The 15,621-nt window shown below is 41.6% G+C and overlaps 2 protein-coding genes across 6 annotated transcripts; one reads left to right on the forward strand and one right to left on the reverse strand.

Moving 5' to 3' along the window:
• The first annotated feature begins 74 nt into the window (after positions 1–74).
• Positions 75–12,089, forward strand: pik3ca (phosphatidylinositol-4,5-bisphosphate 3-kinase, catalytic subunit alpha). Of its 5 annotated transcripts, none has more exons than XM_035783006.2 (21): positions 75–453; positions 1,227–1,344; positions 2,318–2,717; positions 2,819–3,028; positions 3,259–3,455; positions 3,629–3,874; positions 4,069–4,154; positions 4,332–4,437; positions 4,973–5,125; positions 5,224–5,358; positions 5,630–5,754; positions 5,842–5,923; positions 6,059–6,223; positions 6,331–6,434; positions 6,545–6,716; positions 6,937–7,043; positions 7,443–7,564; positions 7,705–7,954; positions 8,053–8,170; positions 8,267–8,418; positions 8,790–12,089. In XM_035783006.2, the coding sequence occupies exons 3-21, from the start codon at positions 2,366–2,368 to the stop codon at positions 9,058–9,060; spliced, it is 3,153 nt and encodes a 1,050-aa protein (XP_035638899.1). In that variant the 5' UTR covers positions 75–453; positions 1,227–1,344; positions 2,318–2,365; the 3' UTR covers positions 9,061–12,089. The 5 variants fall into 5 exon arrangements, with proteins under 5 accessions (XP_035638899.1, XP_035638856.1, XP_035638865.1 ...); XM_035782963.2 differs by having other exon boundaries at positions 77–453; positions 3,259–3,509; XM_035782972.2 differs by having other exon boundaries at positions 77–391; positions 3,259–3,509.
• A 174-nt stretch (positions 12,090–12,263) lies between these two features.
• LOC118391540 (kininogen-like) lies at positions 12,264–14,981 on the reverse strand. Its single transcript, XM_035783037.2, has 7 exons — positions 14,657–14,981; positions 14,383–14,499; positions 14,210–14,288; positions 13,827–13,999; positions 13,129–13,239; positions 12,818–12,916; positions 12,264–12,669 (listed from the first exon to the last, which is right to left on the reverse strand). Exons 1-7 carry the CDS (start codon positions 14,864–14,866, stop codon positions 12,337–12,339), a joined length of 1,122 nt encoding a protein of 373 aa, XP_035638930.1. The 5' UTR covers positions 14,867–14,981; the 3' UTR covers positions 12,264–12,336.
• Between the last annotated feature and the right edge of the window lie 640 nt (positions 14,982–15,621).

The following is a 15,621-nucleotide window of genomic DNA, read 5'->3' on the forward strand; positions in this document are numbered from 1 at the left end:
CTCTAAAACCAATTTGCTACCAAAATCCCCCAGTGCATGATCGTTGCAGCTGGTAGCAAATGTAAATGTTTTACTGACTGGCCGTCATATAATTGAAGCTAATGCATTTGAACAAAACATGATTGGTAGGCTTCATGCCTATGTATCTTGTTTTTGATCATGCAATTTCATTGCAACTGATTGCTATGGTAAAATTGTAGACTGTTTAAAAATAAAACACAAAATTCATCATGGTTGCTATAGCGAAATCTGCTGTCAAGTCGTAGGTAGCCTAAAGTCTGGCGCTGCATGATCGAATGTACACAGCTTGCGCCGCGGAACACCCGCTGGAACACCCTTGGAACCCCGCTGACACATCCGCTGGAACCCCGCTGGAACCAAGCATGAGAAGGTAGTTGGAAGCTAGCTAGCGCGAGCTGTTAGCCAACGAGGTCACATCGTAGACATGTCTTGGTAAGCGTTCTCGCATTTAAATAATAATAGCTACATTCTTAGTAAAATAGCTAGATATATTTAGATTTAAATGATAAATGGCTGACAATAACCAGACCGACAGGAGCCTAGCTAATGTTAGCTAACGTTATGTTGTTGGCTAGTTAATATCAAAACAGATTATGATTTGGAACGTCAGCAAATGTCTTTCTTGTAAATGCCAACTAACGTTAGCTAGAAGCCAGCTATAACGTTACCTAACGAGTGTTTCTTATGTCAATTCTTTACATTTTTATATTAGCTATAAAAACTGACTAAAAATAATAGACGTTTTACAATCGGAGACAATATGGACACTGGACTTCAAATTTAACTAACGTTATTTCTATATGATCTAGCTAGCTATATGGTTAATAGTCATACTGTAATTACAGTCGTGATTATAACGACTATACCAATCACAGTATCTAACTAGCTAACAAAAATGAAATGATGGAAGCTAAACAACTATAGATTACTACACAGCTTTAAGTAACGGTATGCTATAAATTGATTTGCTACAGAAGTATAACAGTCTCATCATGGACCTAACACCAGGGTAGACGTTAGTGAAATTTGCTACATGAATGATTGAAGCGTTATATATCTCCCCTTTGGCTACACACCCACACTCCTTGCTGCATGGGTTTTTTTGCTCGAGCTAGCTACATTTGTTGAGAGGTTGTAATCACATAATTTGGTTTACTGTTGGGCTTTTTGTGATAACGAGTCTCATGCTTCCTCTCTGTCTTCAGAGAATGGCACTGTGCTGATAGGTTACCTACCAATCAGCAGAAAACAACACTGGAGATCAGATGATCTGAAACATGAAGGGTGAGGGTTTTAACACAAGATAAGACCAGCTCTTTTAAGGTAGGAAGCAACACTGATTTGTCAATTTTTCAATCAAATATTCATATTTTTCCCGCTTTTGTTAACTAATCCACATTAGGTAGATAAAGTGTGGTACTGAGTTTCTATATCTTCCGTCTATATCCTCAGCCATACATGTTTCTGTATTCAAATAAACTAGGTTTAGTGTTTCCTTTATCCACATCCTGTTTGAAGAAGCTTCCTCATTTGCCTTACATCCTGATGACAAGACTGGATGCCTTTCATATCGAACAGACCATGGCTGTTTCCCTAGTTGTTATTGTTAGCTGCATGTTTACTGACATTAATGATGTTAGACAGTGATAGCAGAAAAAGTTAAGTGCCTTGTATAGCATAGGGCTACATGTTGTTGCACTCTCTGGTATTTGGTCACAAATGTCATTGGCTCTCATTGGCTCTCGCTGTATGTGGAGGAGAAATAACTTCACTCCCGGAGACAGAAATGCTTCTGTCTGTCATGTGACTGACTGAGTAGGCTAGATCATCATGGACATCGATGGAAATAAACATGATTTATCATCACAGTTATCATAACATCGGCTAGTTTATCATTAGGTGTTGTGTTTTGATGGGTCAGTTTCCACTGGTGAATTGTGGCTAGTTCCTATTCTGTCTAGTAGGGGTGAGGGCAAGAGGGTCTTAGGGTGGCAGGTAGACTAGTAATGGTTAGAGTGTTGGGCCAGTAAGCTAAAGGTCTCAAGTTCAAATCCCCGAGCTGACAAGGTGTCTTGGGGAGAGTGGGATATGCAAAAATAAATAATTACTATTCACATGTGTATTAATACACACTTGTACATGTGTGAAATAGGACAAATATAAGCGCCCACCAAATTATTATAAATTAAAATTAACTACAGTCACACGACAGCAAGAGGTGGGACTGCATATAGTCTACTGTATGATGTTTTTCTTCCATATAATTCTAATGCACTGTTACTCTTTTCCACTTCAGGAGATAAGGAACTATTTTCTATTAACTTTGTGTGGGAGGACTACAGAAATGCCTCCTAGACCTTCTTCTGGTGAATTATGGGGCATCCATTTGATGCCCCCCCGGATCTTTGTGGACTGCTTGTTGCCAAACGGGATGATCCTGACCCTCGAGTGCCTCCGTGAGGCTACGCTCATCACCATCAAACATGAAGTGTTCAAGGAGGCCAGGAAGTACCCCCTGCATCACCTACTACAGGAGGAGACCTCTTACATATTTGTCAGTGTTACGCAGGAGGCAGAGCGAGAGGAGTTCTACGATGAAACTAGGAGACTATGTGATCTCAGGCTCTTTCAGCCTTTTCTGAAGGTCATTGAACCGGTTGGTAACCGAGAGGAGAAAATTCTGAACAGAGAAATTGGTAAGACTTAATTACTACCCTCCTCTTTGTAGAGCGTAATGACATGCTTACATTTTCCTCCAAAACATACAGTATCAGTAAGTGAGTTTCTTTTGTTTTAGGATTCGCAATTGGTATGCCTGTTTGCGAGTTTGATTTAGTAAAGGACCCTGAGGTGCAGGACTTCAGGAGGAATATTCTTAACGTCTGTAAGGATTCAGTAGAACTCCGAGATGCCAATGGACCCCATAGTCGGGCTTTATATGTCTACCCTCCCAATGTTGAATCGACACAAGAACTTCCAAAGCACATCCATGGCAAACTGGACAAAGGTAATTCAAATCAAGCTATGTAATGTCAAGATGCTGCAATATGCCTAAGGCACATTTAGTGGGTGTCAAACAACAACCTTTTCTACTTTGTCAACACATAGGCTGACACTTTAATAGGCAACAAACAAAATGATCCTTATTCCTTTTCATGATAATCTATTTCAAGGCTGTTCTCAGCCTGTGTGGAGTAATATTCTGATTTATTCTCTTTTCTGTGGCTTATTTTATAGGTCAAATCATTGTAGTGATCTGGGTGATTGTCTCACCCAACAATGACAAGCAGAAATACACCCTGAAGATCAACCATGATTGTGTGCCAGAACAGGTGATAGCTGAGGCCATCAGGAAGAAGACCAGGAGCATGCTGTTGTCCCCTGAACAACTCAAGATGTGTGTGCAGGAGTACCAGGGCAAGTACATCCTCAAGGTGTGCGGCTGTGACGAGTACCTCCTGGAGAAATGCCCCCTGAGTCAATATAAGGTTTGTTGGGCCCTAGTGTGCATGTAACCAATGCATACACATTGAAGCCTAACATTAGTTCTGACTCAGGTCTATATTGCTTAATCATGTATCTTAATCCTATTCCTTTTCCCTTTCAGTATGTGAGGAGTTGCATCATGCTTGGCAGGATGCCCAACCTCATGCTGATGGCGAAGGATAGCCTTTATTCTCAGTTACCCATGGACAACTTCACCATGCCCTCGTACGCCCGGCGCATCTCCACCGCCACCCCGTACATGAACGGAGAGTCCTCCACCAAGTCTCTGTGGACCATCAACGGAACCCTGCGGATACGAGTGCTCTGTGCCACATACGTGAATGTGAACATTCGGGATATAGATAAGGTACTTGACAATGGTTATTGTTTTAGATCAACTTTTTCACATTGGTTTTCTATTTCTGTGCTTGGCTAGCCCTCAACTCCTCTTATAGCCACTTTTCAGTAATTCATTTTCTGTAAGACTCCTTGGCGTGAATGTCTGTCATGCTGGTCGTTTTCAGGGGGTTTTGGTGTCTATTCTTCCTGTTGTCCATGTAGATTTATGTGCGAACCGGCATCTACCATGGAGGGGAGCAGATGTGTGACAACGTGAACACGCAGCGTGTGCCATGCTCTAATCCCAGGTATTACAGACACACAACACACATGGTGTCACAAACAGTATCTCGCTCATCAAGAGACATCACCATATTGTGACTATTTATCCCATGGTAATGGGGGAGGAGGGTGTGTATTGATCTGTGATATTAACACTTGTAATGGGTTCAGGGTGATTCATTGTGGCTGTGCTTGTCTCCCAGGTGGAACGAGTGGCTGACCTACGACATGTACATTCCCGACATCCCCCGGGCGGCCCGCCTCTGTCTCTCCATCTGCTCTGTGAAAGGCAGGAAAGGGGCGAAGGAGGTAAGCACTCAATTTACTCGGACACCCCAGACCTTTAATGATATAAATGATACCCACTGGCTAGAACAGTGTTCAAAGGTCTTACCTGAATGGCCTGAGGTGTCCTCTGTGGATGTTGAATTACTTATCGACTTGTGGCATGGAGCGATCGTGGCTGTGTAACGTAGGTATGAAGACTGTAACCGACACCTGGGCTGAGTGATGTCACCTAAAGGTCGGGGAGATGGGTTTTCGTGCCCATGATGAATTAGAGATAAATGCCTCTAAAGGCCGTCCTTTGTGAGCAACCTACTGTACAGCTTGAAGCCAATTAACTGAACTAAAACAAAGTCTGTTTGCTTGCCTACTAATCTTTTCAATTCAATTCAGTACGACTTTTAATCCCCAAGGGGCAATTAGGATGATTGTGTTAGTTACACAAGTACCCCATATAAAATTCCCTCAAGCCTGTATTCACTGTTGTCTGTGGAAGGATGGCCATTCACAATTTGTGTAAATAACCAATGCCACCCTTTGGCTCTGATCCTCTACTCAGGAGCACTGTCCACTGGCGTGGGGGAACGTCAACCTGTTTGACTACACTCACACCCTGGTCTCTGGTAAAATGGCTCTGAACCTGTGGCCTGTACCCCACGGCCTGGAGGACCTACTCAACCCCATCGGAGTCACAGGCTCCAACCCCAACAGGGTAAACATGTTAGTTCGCATGTTAACATGACCAGTCTGTGTTTCTGTAGTCCTTATCATCAGGGTTTACAGTATAATGCCTCTCCTCCACACATACAGGAAACTCCTTGTCTAGAGCTGGAGTTTGACTACTTCAGCAGTCCTGTCAAGTTCCCAGACATGACCACCGTGGAGGGACATGCTAACTGGACCATATCCAGGGAGCTAGGTTTCAGCTACTGCCAATCAGGCCAGGTATTGGCATACATGGATGGATATATATATATATATACATACATACATACATACATACATACATACATACATACATACATACATACATACATACATACATACATACATACATACATACATACATACATACATACATACATACATACATACACACACACACACACAGTTGTAACTCAAATCATTACAAAGTATTTATTGAGACGGTCTAAGGATTCCTTGCTAAATAATGACTCCATATATGGTTGTTGATGTGACGTCTGATCCCCTGCAGAGTAACAGAGTGGCGCGAGACCACGCCTTAACGGACAGTGATAACGAGCAGCTGAAACAGGTGTGCAACCGAGACCCCCTGTCTGAGATCACAGAGCAGGAGAAGGACTTCCTCTGGAGGCACAGGTACAGGTCATTACTAGCTCTGTCACCATCATACTTCAACTTCTAGAGGCCTTAACTAACATGTCTACTGTCTCTCTTACTCACCAGGCACTACTGTGTAAATATACCTGAAATCCTGCCCAAGATCCTGCTGGCTGTGAAGTGGAACTCCAGAGATGAAGTAGCACAGGTGACTTATTTGTTTTTTAATTACTGAGACATTTTTTTCAAGAGAGCATTTTCTGAAACTCTTGTGGGAATTGTATCATTTTCTGCTGCAGCACTGCTGCAGTGGCGACGTGACTGTTGTTTTTCTTGCTCTTAGATGTATTGCCTTCTGAAGGATTGGCCAGCAATAAAACCAGAGCAAGCCATGGAGCTGCTGGATTGTAACTATCCAGACCCAATGATCCGTGACTTTGCTGTTCGGTGCCTTGAGAAGTACTTGACCGATGATAAACTCTCTCAGTACCTCATTCAGTTGGTCCAGGTAGGATTTATTTTGCTTTGGTGTCCAGAAACTGACTTCCTCTCACATTTCTTTGATTGTTTGGACTGTTGTCAAATATAAAATGTCATAATTTCCACTCTTGTCAGGTTCTGAAATATGAGCAGTACCTTGATAACCCACTGGTACGATTTCTACTGAAAAAGGCCTTGACTAACCAAAGGATAGGACACTTCTTTTTCTGGCACTTAAAGTGAGTGACTTAGAGTTACTTTGCAGAGTAAATTCCATTCTTTTCACAGAGTTGACTGACTGCAATTGCCTTTTAACTCATCCACTTTCACCGTTCACTATGTGCCCTAGGTCTGAGATGCACAATAAGACGGTGAGTCAGCGGTTCGGCCTGCTGCTGGAGTCCTACTGCCGGGCGTGTGGCATGTACCTGAAGCACCTGAGCAGACAAGTGGAGGCCATGGAGAAACTCATCAACCTCACCGACATTCTCAAACAGGAGAAGAAGGACGAGACTCAGAAGGTAACCCATCATTCCCTCTCTCTCCAATACACCCATGCTTATTGTGCAACATGATGATCTGTTAGAGAATCTCTGCTGTTTCAGCTTACTGTTCCACGTTTCTGTTTGACTTACGAAACTGATATCAGTGGCTTCGTTTACCTAATGTAGAGAGAACGAGGCTTCACATTTCTATTGGAGGCTTTATCTTCATTACAGCCTGCTCTGTGTGGTCCTGCAGGTGCAGATGAAGTTTCTGGTGGAGCAGATGAGGAGGCCAGACTACATGGATGCCCTGCAGAATTTCACCTCCCCCCTCAACCCTGCACACCAGCTGGGAAACATACGGTGGGCACGCCACATTGGAACTCCTATACCTTACTCACCCAATGCCTGAACATGGACACTATTGAAACTGTAGATGGGACAGTCTGATTCAATGGCTGCAAAGGCCCGCAATCACTCTTTAGTGTCCCTAGTGGTAATTTTACATTCATTTGACCTCAGAGAGTGGAGGTAGAGAGAATGTAAGTATTCTATTTCCCCATCATAACGTTCTGCTCATGCATGAACATGTGAAATGTTATTGTAACCGATTGTCAACTAATGTGCTCAGCCACTGGGCCCCTCAGTGCAGACCACTTGTATTCTAACACTGTTCATACAATTGATCAATGAAACTAATGTAGCTTGCCCCTCGTGATGACTCCCATTGTTGGCATGTATTCCTCATGGTAAAATGCCCAGGCTTGAGGAGTGCAGAATCATGTCATCTGCCAAAAGACCACTGTGGCTCAACTGGGAAAACCCTGACATCATGTCCGAGCTCCTCTTCCAGAATAATGAGATCATATTCAAAAACGGAGACGGTGAGTCTGAGTCGAGTTTTATAATCAAACTGCGTTCTAAACAATAGCTTTACCTTGTAAAGTTCTACTTGATTAGTTTGGACAGATGGAATGTATTTAAATCCTGCCATGTACCACTGAATATGACTTGTTTGTTTCAGACCTGCGACAGGACATGCTAACACTTCAGATCATCAGAATCATGGAGAACATTTGGCAGAACCAGGGTCTAGACCTCAGGATGTTGCCGTACGGCTGCATGTCTTTAGGTGACTGTGTGGGGCTGATCGAGGTGGTGCGGAGCTCTCACACCATCATGCAGATCCAGTGTAAAGGTGGCTTGAAGGGGGCGCTACAGTTCAACAGCTCAACACTACACCAGTGGCTCAAAGACAAGAACAAGGGAGAGATGTGAGTTAACTGTATATGTTGTGTGGGTCCTTTCCTGGTTTGAAAATTGTATATCATAGTGTTTCACAGCTCAGATTTGACGTAACTCTTGCCTGTAGGTATGACCTTGCCGTTGACTTGTTTACGCGATCCTGTGCTGGGTATTGCGTGGCGACTTTCATCCTAGGCATCGGTGACAGACACAACAGTAACATAATGGTGAAGGATGATGGGCAGGTAGGACCTGAGTTAACAACAAGATATTGTCATGATGCATATTTTTTGCAAATGCTATGTGTTATCTTTTCTATGCTAATCTGGGATGTTTTGCAGCTTTTTCACATAGATTTTGGCCATTTTTTGGATCACAAGAAAAAGAAATTTGGCTACAAGCGAGAGCGAGTTCCGTTTGTTCTAACTCAAGACTTCTTGATTGTGATCAGCAAAGGGACCCAGGAGTGCACGAAGACCAGAGAGTTTGAGAGGTAGCCATCTTCCTTTTCCCTTGTGTGAAAGGACACATCTGTGGATGTCTGTCTAGTGTTGAATGTAAAGGTTGTGGAGTTGGCAGACAGCTAGTGTCTACACAGTAGCCAGCTATTATATAACAATGTGTGCTCTGTCTCCCTGGGTGTTTGATAGGCTACTGTCTGCCAATTTTCCAGACCCTCTCCCATACTTCTGCTTTAACAAATGTACTGCTAAATCGACCATGTCCAGCCGAACACTATATATTTCAATGTCCAAATGTATGCTTTCAAAGGCTTATTTTGAGGCTATAGAGAATTCAGAAGGAACAATGGGAATGGTATATACTGATTCTTATGCATTTTGTCCTTCTCCTATTCGGTCTCAGATTTCAGGAGATGTGCTATAAGGCCTACTTGGCCATTCGTCAGCATGCCAACCTCTTCATCAACCTGTTCTCCATGATGCTGGGCTCCGGGATGCCCGAGCTCCAGTCCTTCGATGACATCGCCTACATCCGTAAAACCCTGGCCCTGGACAAGACTGAGCAGGAGGCCCTGGACTACTTCATGAAGCAAATGAATGACGCCCACCATGGCGGCTGGACCACCAAGATGGACTGGATTTTCCACACCATCCGCCAGCACGCGCTTAACTAAGTCCAGGCAGGACATCTGCCAGCCCTGCCCGGCCAAACACACCAGCCAGCTGTGAGTGGAACATCCAAACCTCATGAACTAATGGGTGATGCTTGACTATCCTATCGAGCACTTAACAATCCAGAGTGATTTTCGTTTTTTTTTACTGTATTGGTTTTCCCTGCAGAAACTTACCAACTAACTCGCCTTGTCTAAAACGGTAGTTTTTTTGCCTGTAATATTTTTTTTAACCTTTTGTGTGCTTTTTTTCTTCGAATATAAATCTTCCCTCGTTCCTTTCCTTTTTGTAAAAGAGAAGAGTTTGCCGTCCCCTTTACAGGGTCACGTGTATAGATGTCTTCCTGTAACGTTAATGCCTTTTGAATATGCACGGAACATCCCAGAAAAAAACGGTATGAATTCAGTCATTTTTAGATGTGCAGCCTACTCCACCTGTTGTAAAAAAAAATAAAAAGAAGATAACCCCCTGAAAGGCAGCACCTTGAAGTGTTACATTGTGGCCCAATAGCTCTATTGGCTGGTCATTTCTGGCACCACAGTTTTGAAATCCATTGTCATACTCCTTCCTTTGGCATCATATTTAGTGGTAACAGCAGGTTATATATACAGTATATTTTTAGAAACCTATACATGTATACCTCTGCATGTGTATACACACACACTGTGGGCCCAGCCTGTGATACTATGATAAAGTACAACAGTACAGAAAGTAATGAATGCACTGTCAAGAAAACCTTGCAGTTTAAAAATGAAGCCTTAATGTAGTTGACGTACAATGAGCAAGGGCTGGATTTCTCCCTCTTGTGTCTTGGAGGTCAATGGTAAAATACCTCTGTTGCTCAGTGAGACGTCATCATAATGAATGTTGAGAAGTGCATTAAGCTAGACAGACATAGTCACCTCGTGAAACTGATGCTTTCATCATGCATGTCAGTAGTGCAGTTGGATTGTGAACTATACGAATGTTACAGTGCTATGTGTTGGCATGGGGAGAATCAGCAGTACAGTATGTGAACATAAAACTATTTGTACATGTTGGAAAGTGGATGAAGGCTGTCCCAAGGCAGCTAGTCAGTGTTGTTTGTGTGGGCACCCCTCCCTCTCTCTGTGTGGAGTGGACCCCTCTGATTATTCTTTATTATGAGTAAACCTTTTGATAATTGTTGGACCTAGGCAACTCTGAATAGGAGCTGTGGGAAAGGTTTCTATTCCATAATGGCTTCTCAAAGTCCAAACCCCTTTCAAATGAAGGACATTAATTTTGGGGTAAAAACCCTGTATCCTCATTCTCCAGCGTAACTCTGTGATATATGCTGTTGAGAAATAAGGTGGCATTTTAAAGAAGTGTCTCCTTTATGGCAGATTTTCCCCAACCTAAGAAAATATACGCACTTTCGTTTTCCCTTTTCAAATATTTTTTGTTGATTCAATGAAAGCCAAAGTTAAGTCTCTCTAATGTTGTGTGAATCGCTCAATGGTTATCTGCATTACTATAAAAAGCCTAAGGACTAACGCATGCATATATTTGCCTCTATATGTATCAGTTATGTTATGAGGAAAGGGGCATGTAGTGAACAAGTGTTGTGACCAGAGGTTATAGGATTTTGGTGTTTAGATTGTAAACTGTCTTTTTAAACCACCAGAAAAAAATGAGCGACACTTGTGCCTGCTTAGTATTTCAGAATTCTAACTCTCAAATACAACATGTCACAATTAATATTTCTAATACCCTAGAGGTAATATACTTGACATGGCTTTAAACTGCATTATAAATGCCTATGTTTGCAAATGTTGTCTCAAAAGTAGACCTTTCCTCCTAAAGATATAGCCTGGGAATGAGGTTCTCTAAAGTATACTATTGTGGTGGTATTCCAGACTTCATATGCATTCATGATATGGGAGTAGCCTTCTGAAAACATATTGTTCCCTTATGCAGTAAACCAATCAACTGGTATAGAGATCGACAGTTGCTGATGCAGGTGGATTTTGCACTTTTTTAACGCCTTTGGTCCTACAGTAGTTTGAGTGCAGGTCTTTTTTAAGCATAAGCAATAGTATCCCTTTCTATCTGAGATTTGTCAGATGCATTAGACGCTTATAGTAGTCACCAGCCTTTTGTTAGCTCTTCAAATGCCATTAATTGCATGGTTGTATTAACTTTGTGTGTGTGCATTAATATGGATCTGTACAGGTTATAGATTTTCTTGGGCTGGACCCATTTAAAAGCCCATTCATAATGTCAATGTAATAGAGTGAGTGTGGTAAATGCTTTGTAAACCTTTTCCACTTGCTGAACAGCACCAGGGAAGATATTGTGATGCTGTACTTGAAACATCATTTGTTAGAAAAGATAACTTTTCATATTTCAGCTTCAAAAGTTTTACTTGAAATGTAATTGTTCTGAACCATGTTTGTATGTTGAAAACGAAGCTGTCATAGCCATGTGGTATATAGCACTGAGGGTTAGCACAGGCAAATCCATACCGATTGTGAATGTTAACATTTGGTCATCTTTCAAGTCTCTACAGTTGGAGATTCTAAAATACGTGTTGACTTGGGGCCATACGATGATGTAGAAGGAAATAACCAATTTTAATGTGTAAATGATGTAAACAATTTGTTATTTAAGAAAAGATTCAAGTGTCATTTTTTGTCTTACTGAAACATCTGGAGTGGTTAAATCTCTTCATTTAATACAGGTTTATAGATGTATTGAATTGTATTTTTCATATATTTTGTCATTACTATCAACAAAGCTACTATGATTGTATTATTACACAGCCATCCTGCATGAGTTTGTTAAAATAATATACTTTTATTTATTCTGCTAAGCAGCTATAAAGAAAGTTTGGCACTAGGAACAACTAATAATAATCCAACCTCTAACCCATGACATACTGTACCTGCATTATCAAATACAGTATTCTTTGTTTCTGTTTGCTTCTAAGTTAAATACTTGCATTGTATCCAGACTGACTACAATTATTTGAGTGTTACGTGACAATGTACAAATAAACTTCTCAGTTACAGTAAGTACTTACTTACTTTTGTGGATAGTATGTTGCTTTACAGAATAACACAGCACCTAGCACAATTTCATACATTTAGTTATTTATTTTTAGTATCAAATTGCCAAACAGTTAATATGTACTTTGACAAATTTGAGGAAATGCAAAAGTAAGATTGAACTGCATTGTCAAAAAGAGAATTAAATGATTATTTTTATTTCAAATCAGCAGGTGTGCTTATGATACAAATGCATTATACAGCATTCACTTATTTTTTCCCCAGCAAGTCTAAATCACTAAAGCACCCCTCTACCACTGTCGGGGGTGTTGTGCTTTTCTCCTGTGCAGGGCTGGGGATTGTTAGAGGGACTAAATGCGTCCAGGGCTTGGAGGGGCAGTGGAAAGGGCTCTCTGCAGTAGTGGTGGGGGGCATGGCTGGCTCTGGGTCTCTGCTAGCTGTGGTGACAGCAGTCAGGCTGAGCTCCTGAGAGTCTTCTAAAGACTCCTCTTTGGCTGAAGCAGTTGAGGCTGGAGTTGCTTCGGCAAAATTGTTGAAGTTCCTCAAGGGAGACCATCCAGGAGGCCTTCTTCTAAAGACTTCCTGTGAATGGAAAAATTTTCCTGGTCAAAATACTCCATTTAGCACAAATTTCCAAAATATATAGCTACACATCACTACCCTATTAATGTATCATATTTTCGGAGCATCATTGATATGCTATAGTAGTATAGTTTGCAGAATGTCTCACAAAATTCTGAAGGGGACCTGGTGCACATTCCACATTTGCTTCTGCAGTCTCATGTCTCCAAGGTGCCACATCTACTGTAGAATTGCAGTGAGCAAGTTCCTAGAGAGACGGTACACAGGATGGCAGGGACAAGCATTCATGATACATAGCATTACAATGGAATGTTATGATACCACATTGAATGGTATGGGTTTGTTTCTCTCCAAAAAGTATAACTATTTAATTTCCTTTCAGAAGTATTACAACAGCAGAATCATATTATATATATTGTAGCCTATTCAAAAAATACTATGAGCTCCATTGTGGTTTACCACATCTTCAGCATCTGGATGACATTCATCGTTCAGCTCTTTGTGGTCCGCTTTGGAGCAATTGCTTTTCCTCATATCGAACATCAGTCTATACCTGAATCCAGCAACCACCTAAGAGGAGCATGTGAAAGAAGTTACTCAAAGACATTAGTTTGAGCCGCCCTCCCCCCAGTGGATTCTGGAATGACACTCCTAACGCAAATAAGTACAGTGCAGTCCAAGGGTCACACCCATAGAGGTAAATATAGCCACACCACACCCACTAATTCCAGAGCCAAGGAGATGATTTGGAATATTTCCAGTGGAAAGGATGAGCAAAGACACTTAACTTCAATTATATTTTTTCAAAAGTAGGTAACTTTAAAAGATTTGTGTTGTTGCTAACTGTTCTAGGGCCTAACACCCCTGATCCCAACTGGTCACTCGGTTACCTGATTCACACTTTAGGGCTAGAACTGTACCGTACTGGCTCTGATCTTCTCTTTTCACATGGTCCTTTCCAGTATGGTTCCAGCAGCTATCGTAGATGCGTAACCAGATCAGCCCTGGCCTAGTTCAGCTCAGTTTGGCCCTACAGTGTGAATCAGGTTTGAATTGAACAAGGTATTTAGAGTCTTGCTCAACTTTCCACCAGGTGGCGTAGTCAACTAGCCTTTGTAGCATTCAATAACTCAGAGTGAGATTTGAAACGGATTTACCTGTCTCGTAGCAAAACCAACACTGTTCAGGACGAAGTGATGGCTGGAGTCAGAATCCGCATTGAACCTGGTGATGGAGTATGTCACAGGAGCCTTTAGATCCTCACTGTCCACATCAATCTCCCTCGGACACCCCAGACATGTGGAGCGTTCAGCAACAACAGGGGCCTCCACTGGAGAACAGAGAGGGTTGTCAGTATAGAAATTCATTTTAACCACACATTTCTTTGGTGATTCTAATCTAAATCAACAAATATAAATATTCCTCTACATGAGTCAATCTTTGGTTGACATTTATCTGGTTGTCTGCAAAAACTCTAAGTATAAATAGACTTGTATGTGGTCTTTGGCTTGTCCTACTTTGTGTGAAGTGAAAAACTAACCAACTGGGTCACAGAAAACTGCCAGGACCTCTTTATCCGTCTCTGACATGTGGACTGTTGCATTACAAGGGGTTGGCACCTGATAAATAAACAGAACAATATATTTTTTATTGTTATTTAAAAACCAGATTGCACAGAGATGTCATCTAATAACAATGTACCAGGTAAGTTACCTGGTTCCCAGTTGAGAGGTAGTCACAGTCTCTCCAGACTTTGTTTCCCCCTGCTGGACAGTCAGTGACCCTGCCATTGAATTCCACAAAGTACTGAGTGCCCGAGTCACTCTGAGCCTACAAGAGAGGAAAGCAATAAATACTGTGACTGTGTAGTAATGTTCGTATTTTCTCTTCATCAACACAATGAACTCAAGATGTATACAAAAAGGACTGGATAAATAACTAAGTATAAATAACAATGTTCTCAATATATTATTATTATGTCACCTACCGTTGAGGCCTCCAGAATCTGGTAGAGTGCTAGTTGATTTCCATAAGGAAGCTTCTCATTGTACTTGACAAGGGCCAAGTCCACAGCTGCCTCCACGTCTTTGTCATCACAGAACACAAGGACCTGCTCTGGCTCAAGCTCCTGTCTCTGTCCTAGAGCCCAAAGCTGGAGAGAGATCACCAGCACACATAGCCTCACTCCCAGCTTCATAACAAAGACATGTATGTCCCAGGTCCGGAGAGAAGGAAATGTGAGACCAGATCTCGTTCCTTACTGGACTCCTAACTCTGAAATGATTGGCTGTAGTCTATTCGCCTACACAGACCTGTTCAAATAAAATGAGACAGTGCACAATCAGAAAGGCATCCAGGTAGTCCCAGTGACAACAGAGTAAATGTTTACTTATCTGCTGTCACCACCATGCCTGCATTCTTTGAAAAATCTATATCAGTCTCTGAGTTGTGGAGAGTTTATGGCATGCAAGAAAAATGATGGACATGTTATAAATCATATTATCCTTCTACAGTCACTTGTTGTGACACCAGTTTGTTTTCGTTACCCATCTCAAAAGATCTATCAAGGAGTCAACTGCCTGGGGAGGGTTTATTGTCCTGTCTCCTCTATAATTTATGGAATAAAACCTTGAACGTCTCTGTGAATGTGCTGGTCAAATGAAACATCACAAATTAATTTCCTGTAATAAATAAACTTCATGACTTTATCAAAACTTTTTGGTCTAACCAAAACAAATGATTTATCTCTAAAGTAAACATACATATTACTTTAGTATTAGTGTGTGTCAGAAGGTAATACAATAGTAGAAGTCTGTGTTATTAAGATGTAAATGGAAGGCAATAGGACAACCTCTCTCCCATTATAAAGTACTTGGATGAGTGAACATGACCCTTTCCAAAAATGCTTGTCAGTTTGTCAATCCAAAATGAATCCTGACTTGCATTGACACA

The sequence above is a fragment of the Oncorhynchus keta genome, chromosome 1, assembly GCF_023373465.1.
Source record: "Oncorhynchus keta strain PuntledgeMale-10-30-2019 chromosome 1, Oket_V2, whole genome shotgun sequence".
Lineage (NCBI taxonomy): Eukaryota > Metazoa > Chordata > Actinopteri > Salmoniformes > Salmonidae > Oncorhynchus > Oncorhynchus keta.

Bases quoted from the DNA above. Each gene is read 5' to 3' on its own strand.
- pik3ca (XM_035782963.2), top strand. From the start codon at position 2,366: ATGCCTCCTAGACCTTCTTCTGGTGAATTATGGGGCATCCATTTGATG. The intron at 3,875-4,068 runs GTACTTGACAAT...TTGTCCATGTAG, and splicing joins ACATTCGGGATATAGATAAG to ATTTATGTGCGAACCGGCAT. The intron at 5,924-6,058 runs GTGACTTATTTG...TCTTGCTCTTAG, and splicing joins CCAGAGATGAAGTAGCACAG to ATGTATTGCCTTCTGAAGGA.
- LOC118391540 (XM_035783037.2), bottom strand. From the start codon at position 14,866: ATGAAGCTGGGAGTGAGGCTATGTGTGCTGGTGATCTCTCTCCAGCTT. The intron at 14,000-14,209 runs GTTAGTTTTTCA...TCTGTTCTCCAG, and splicing joins AGTTTTCTGTGACCCAGTTG to TGGAGGCCCCTGTTGTTGCT. The intron at 12,670-12,817 runs GTGAGACATTCT...TTCCATTCACAG, and splicing joins CAGGTCCCCTTCAGAATTTT to GAAGTCTTTAGAAGAAGGCC.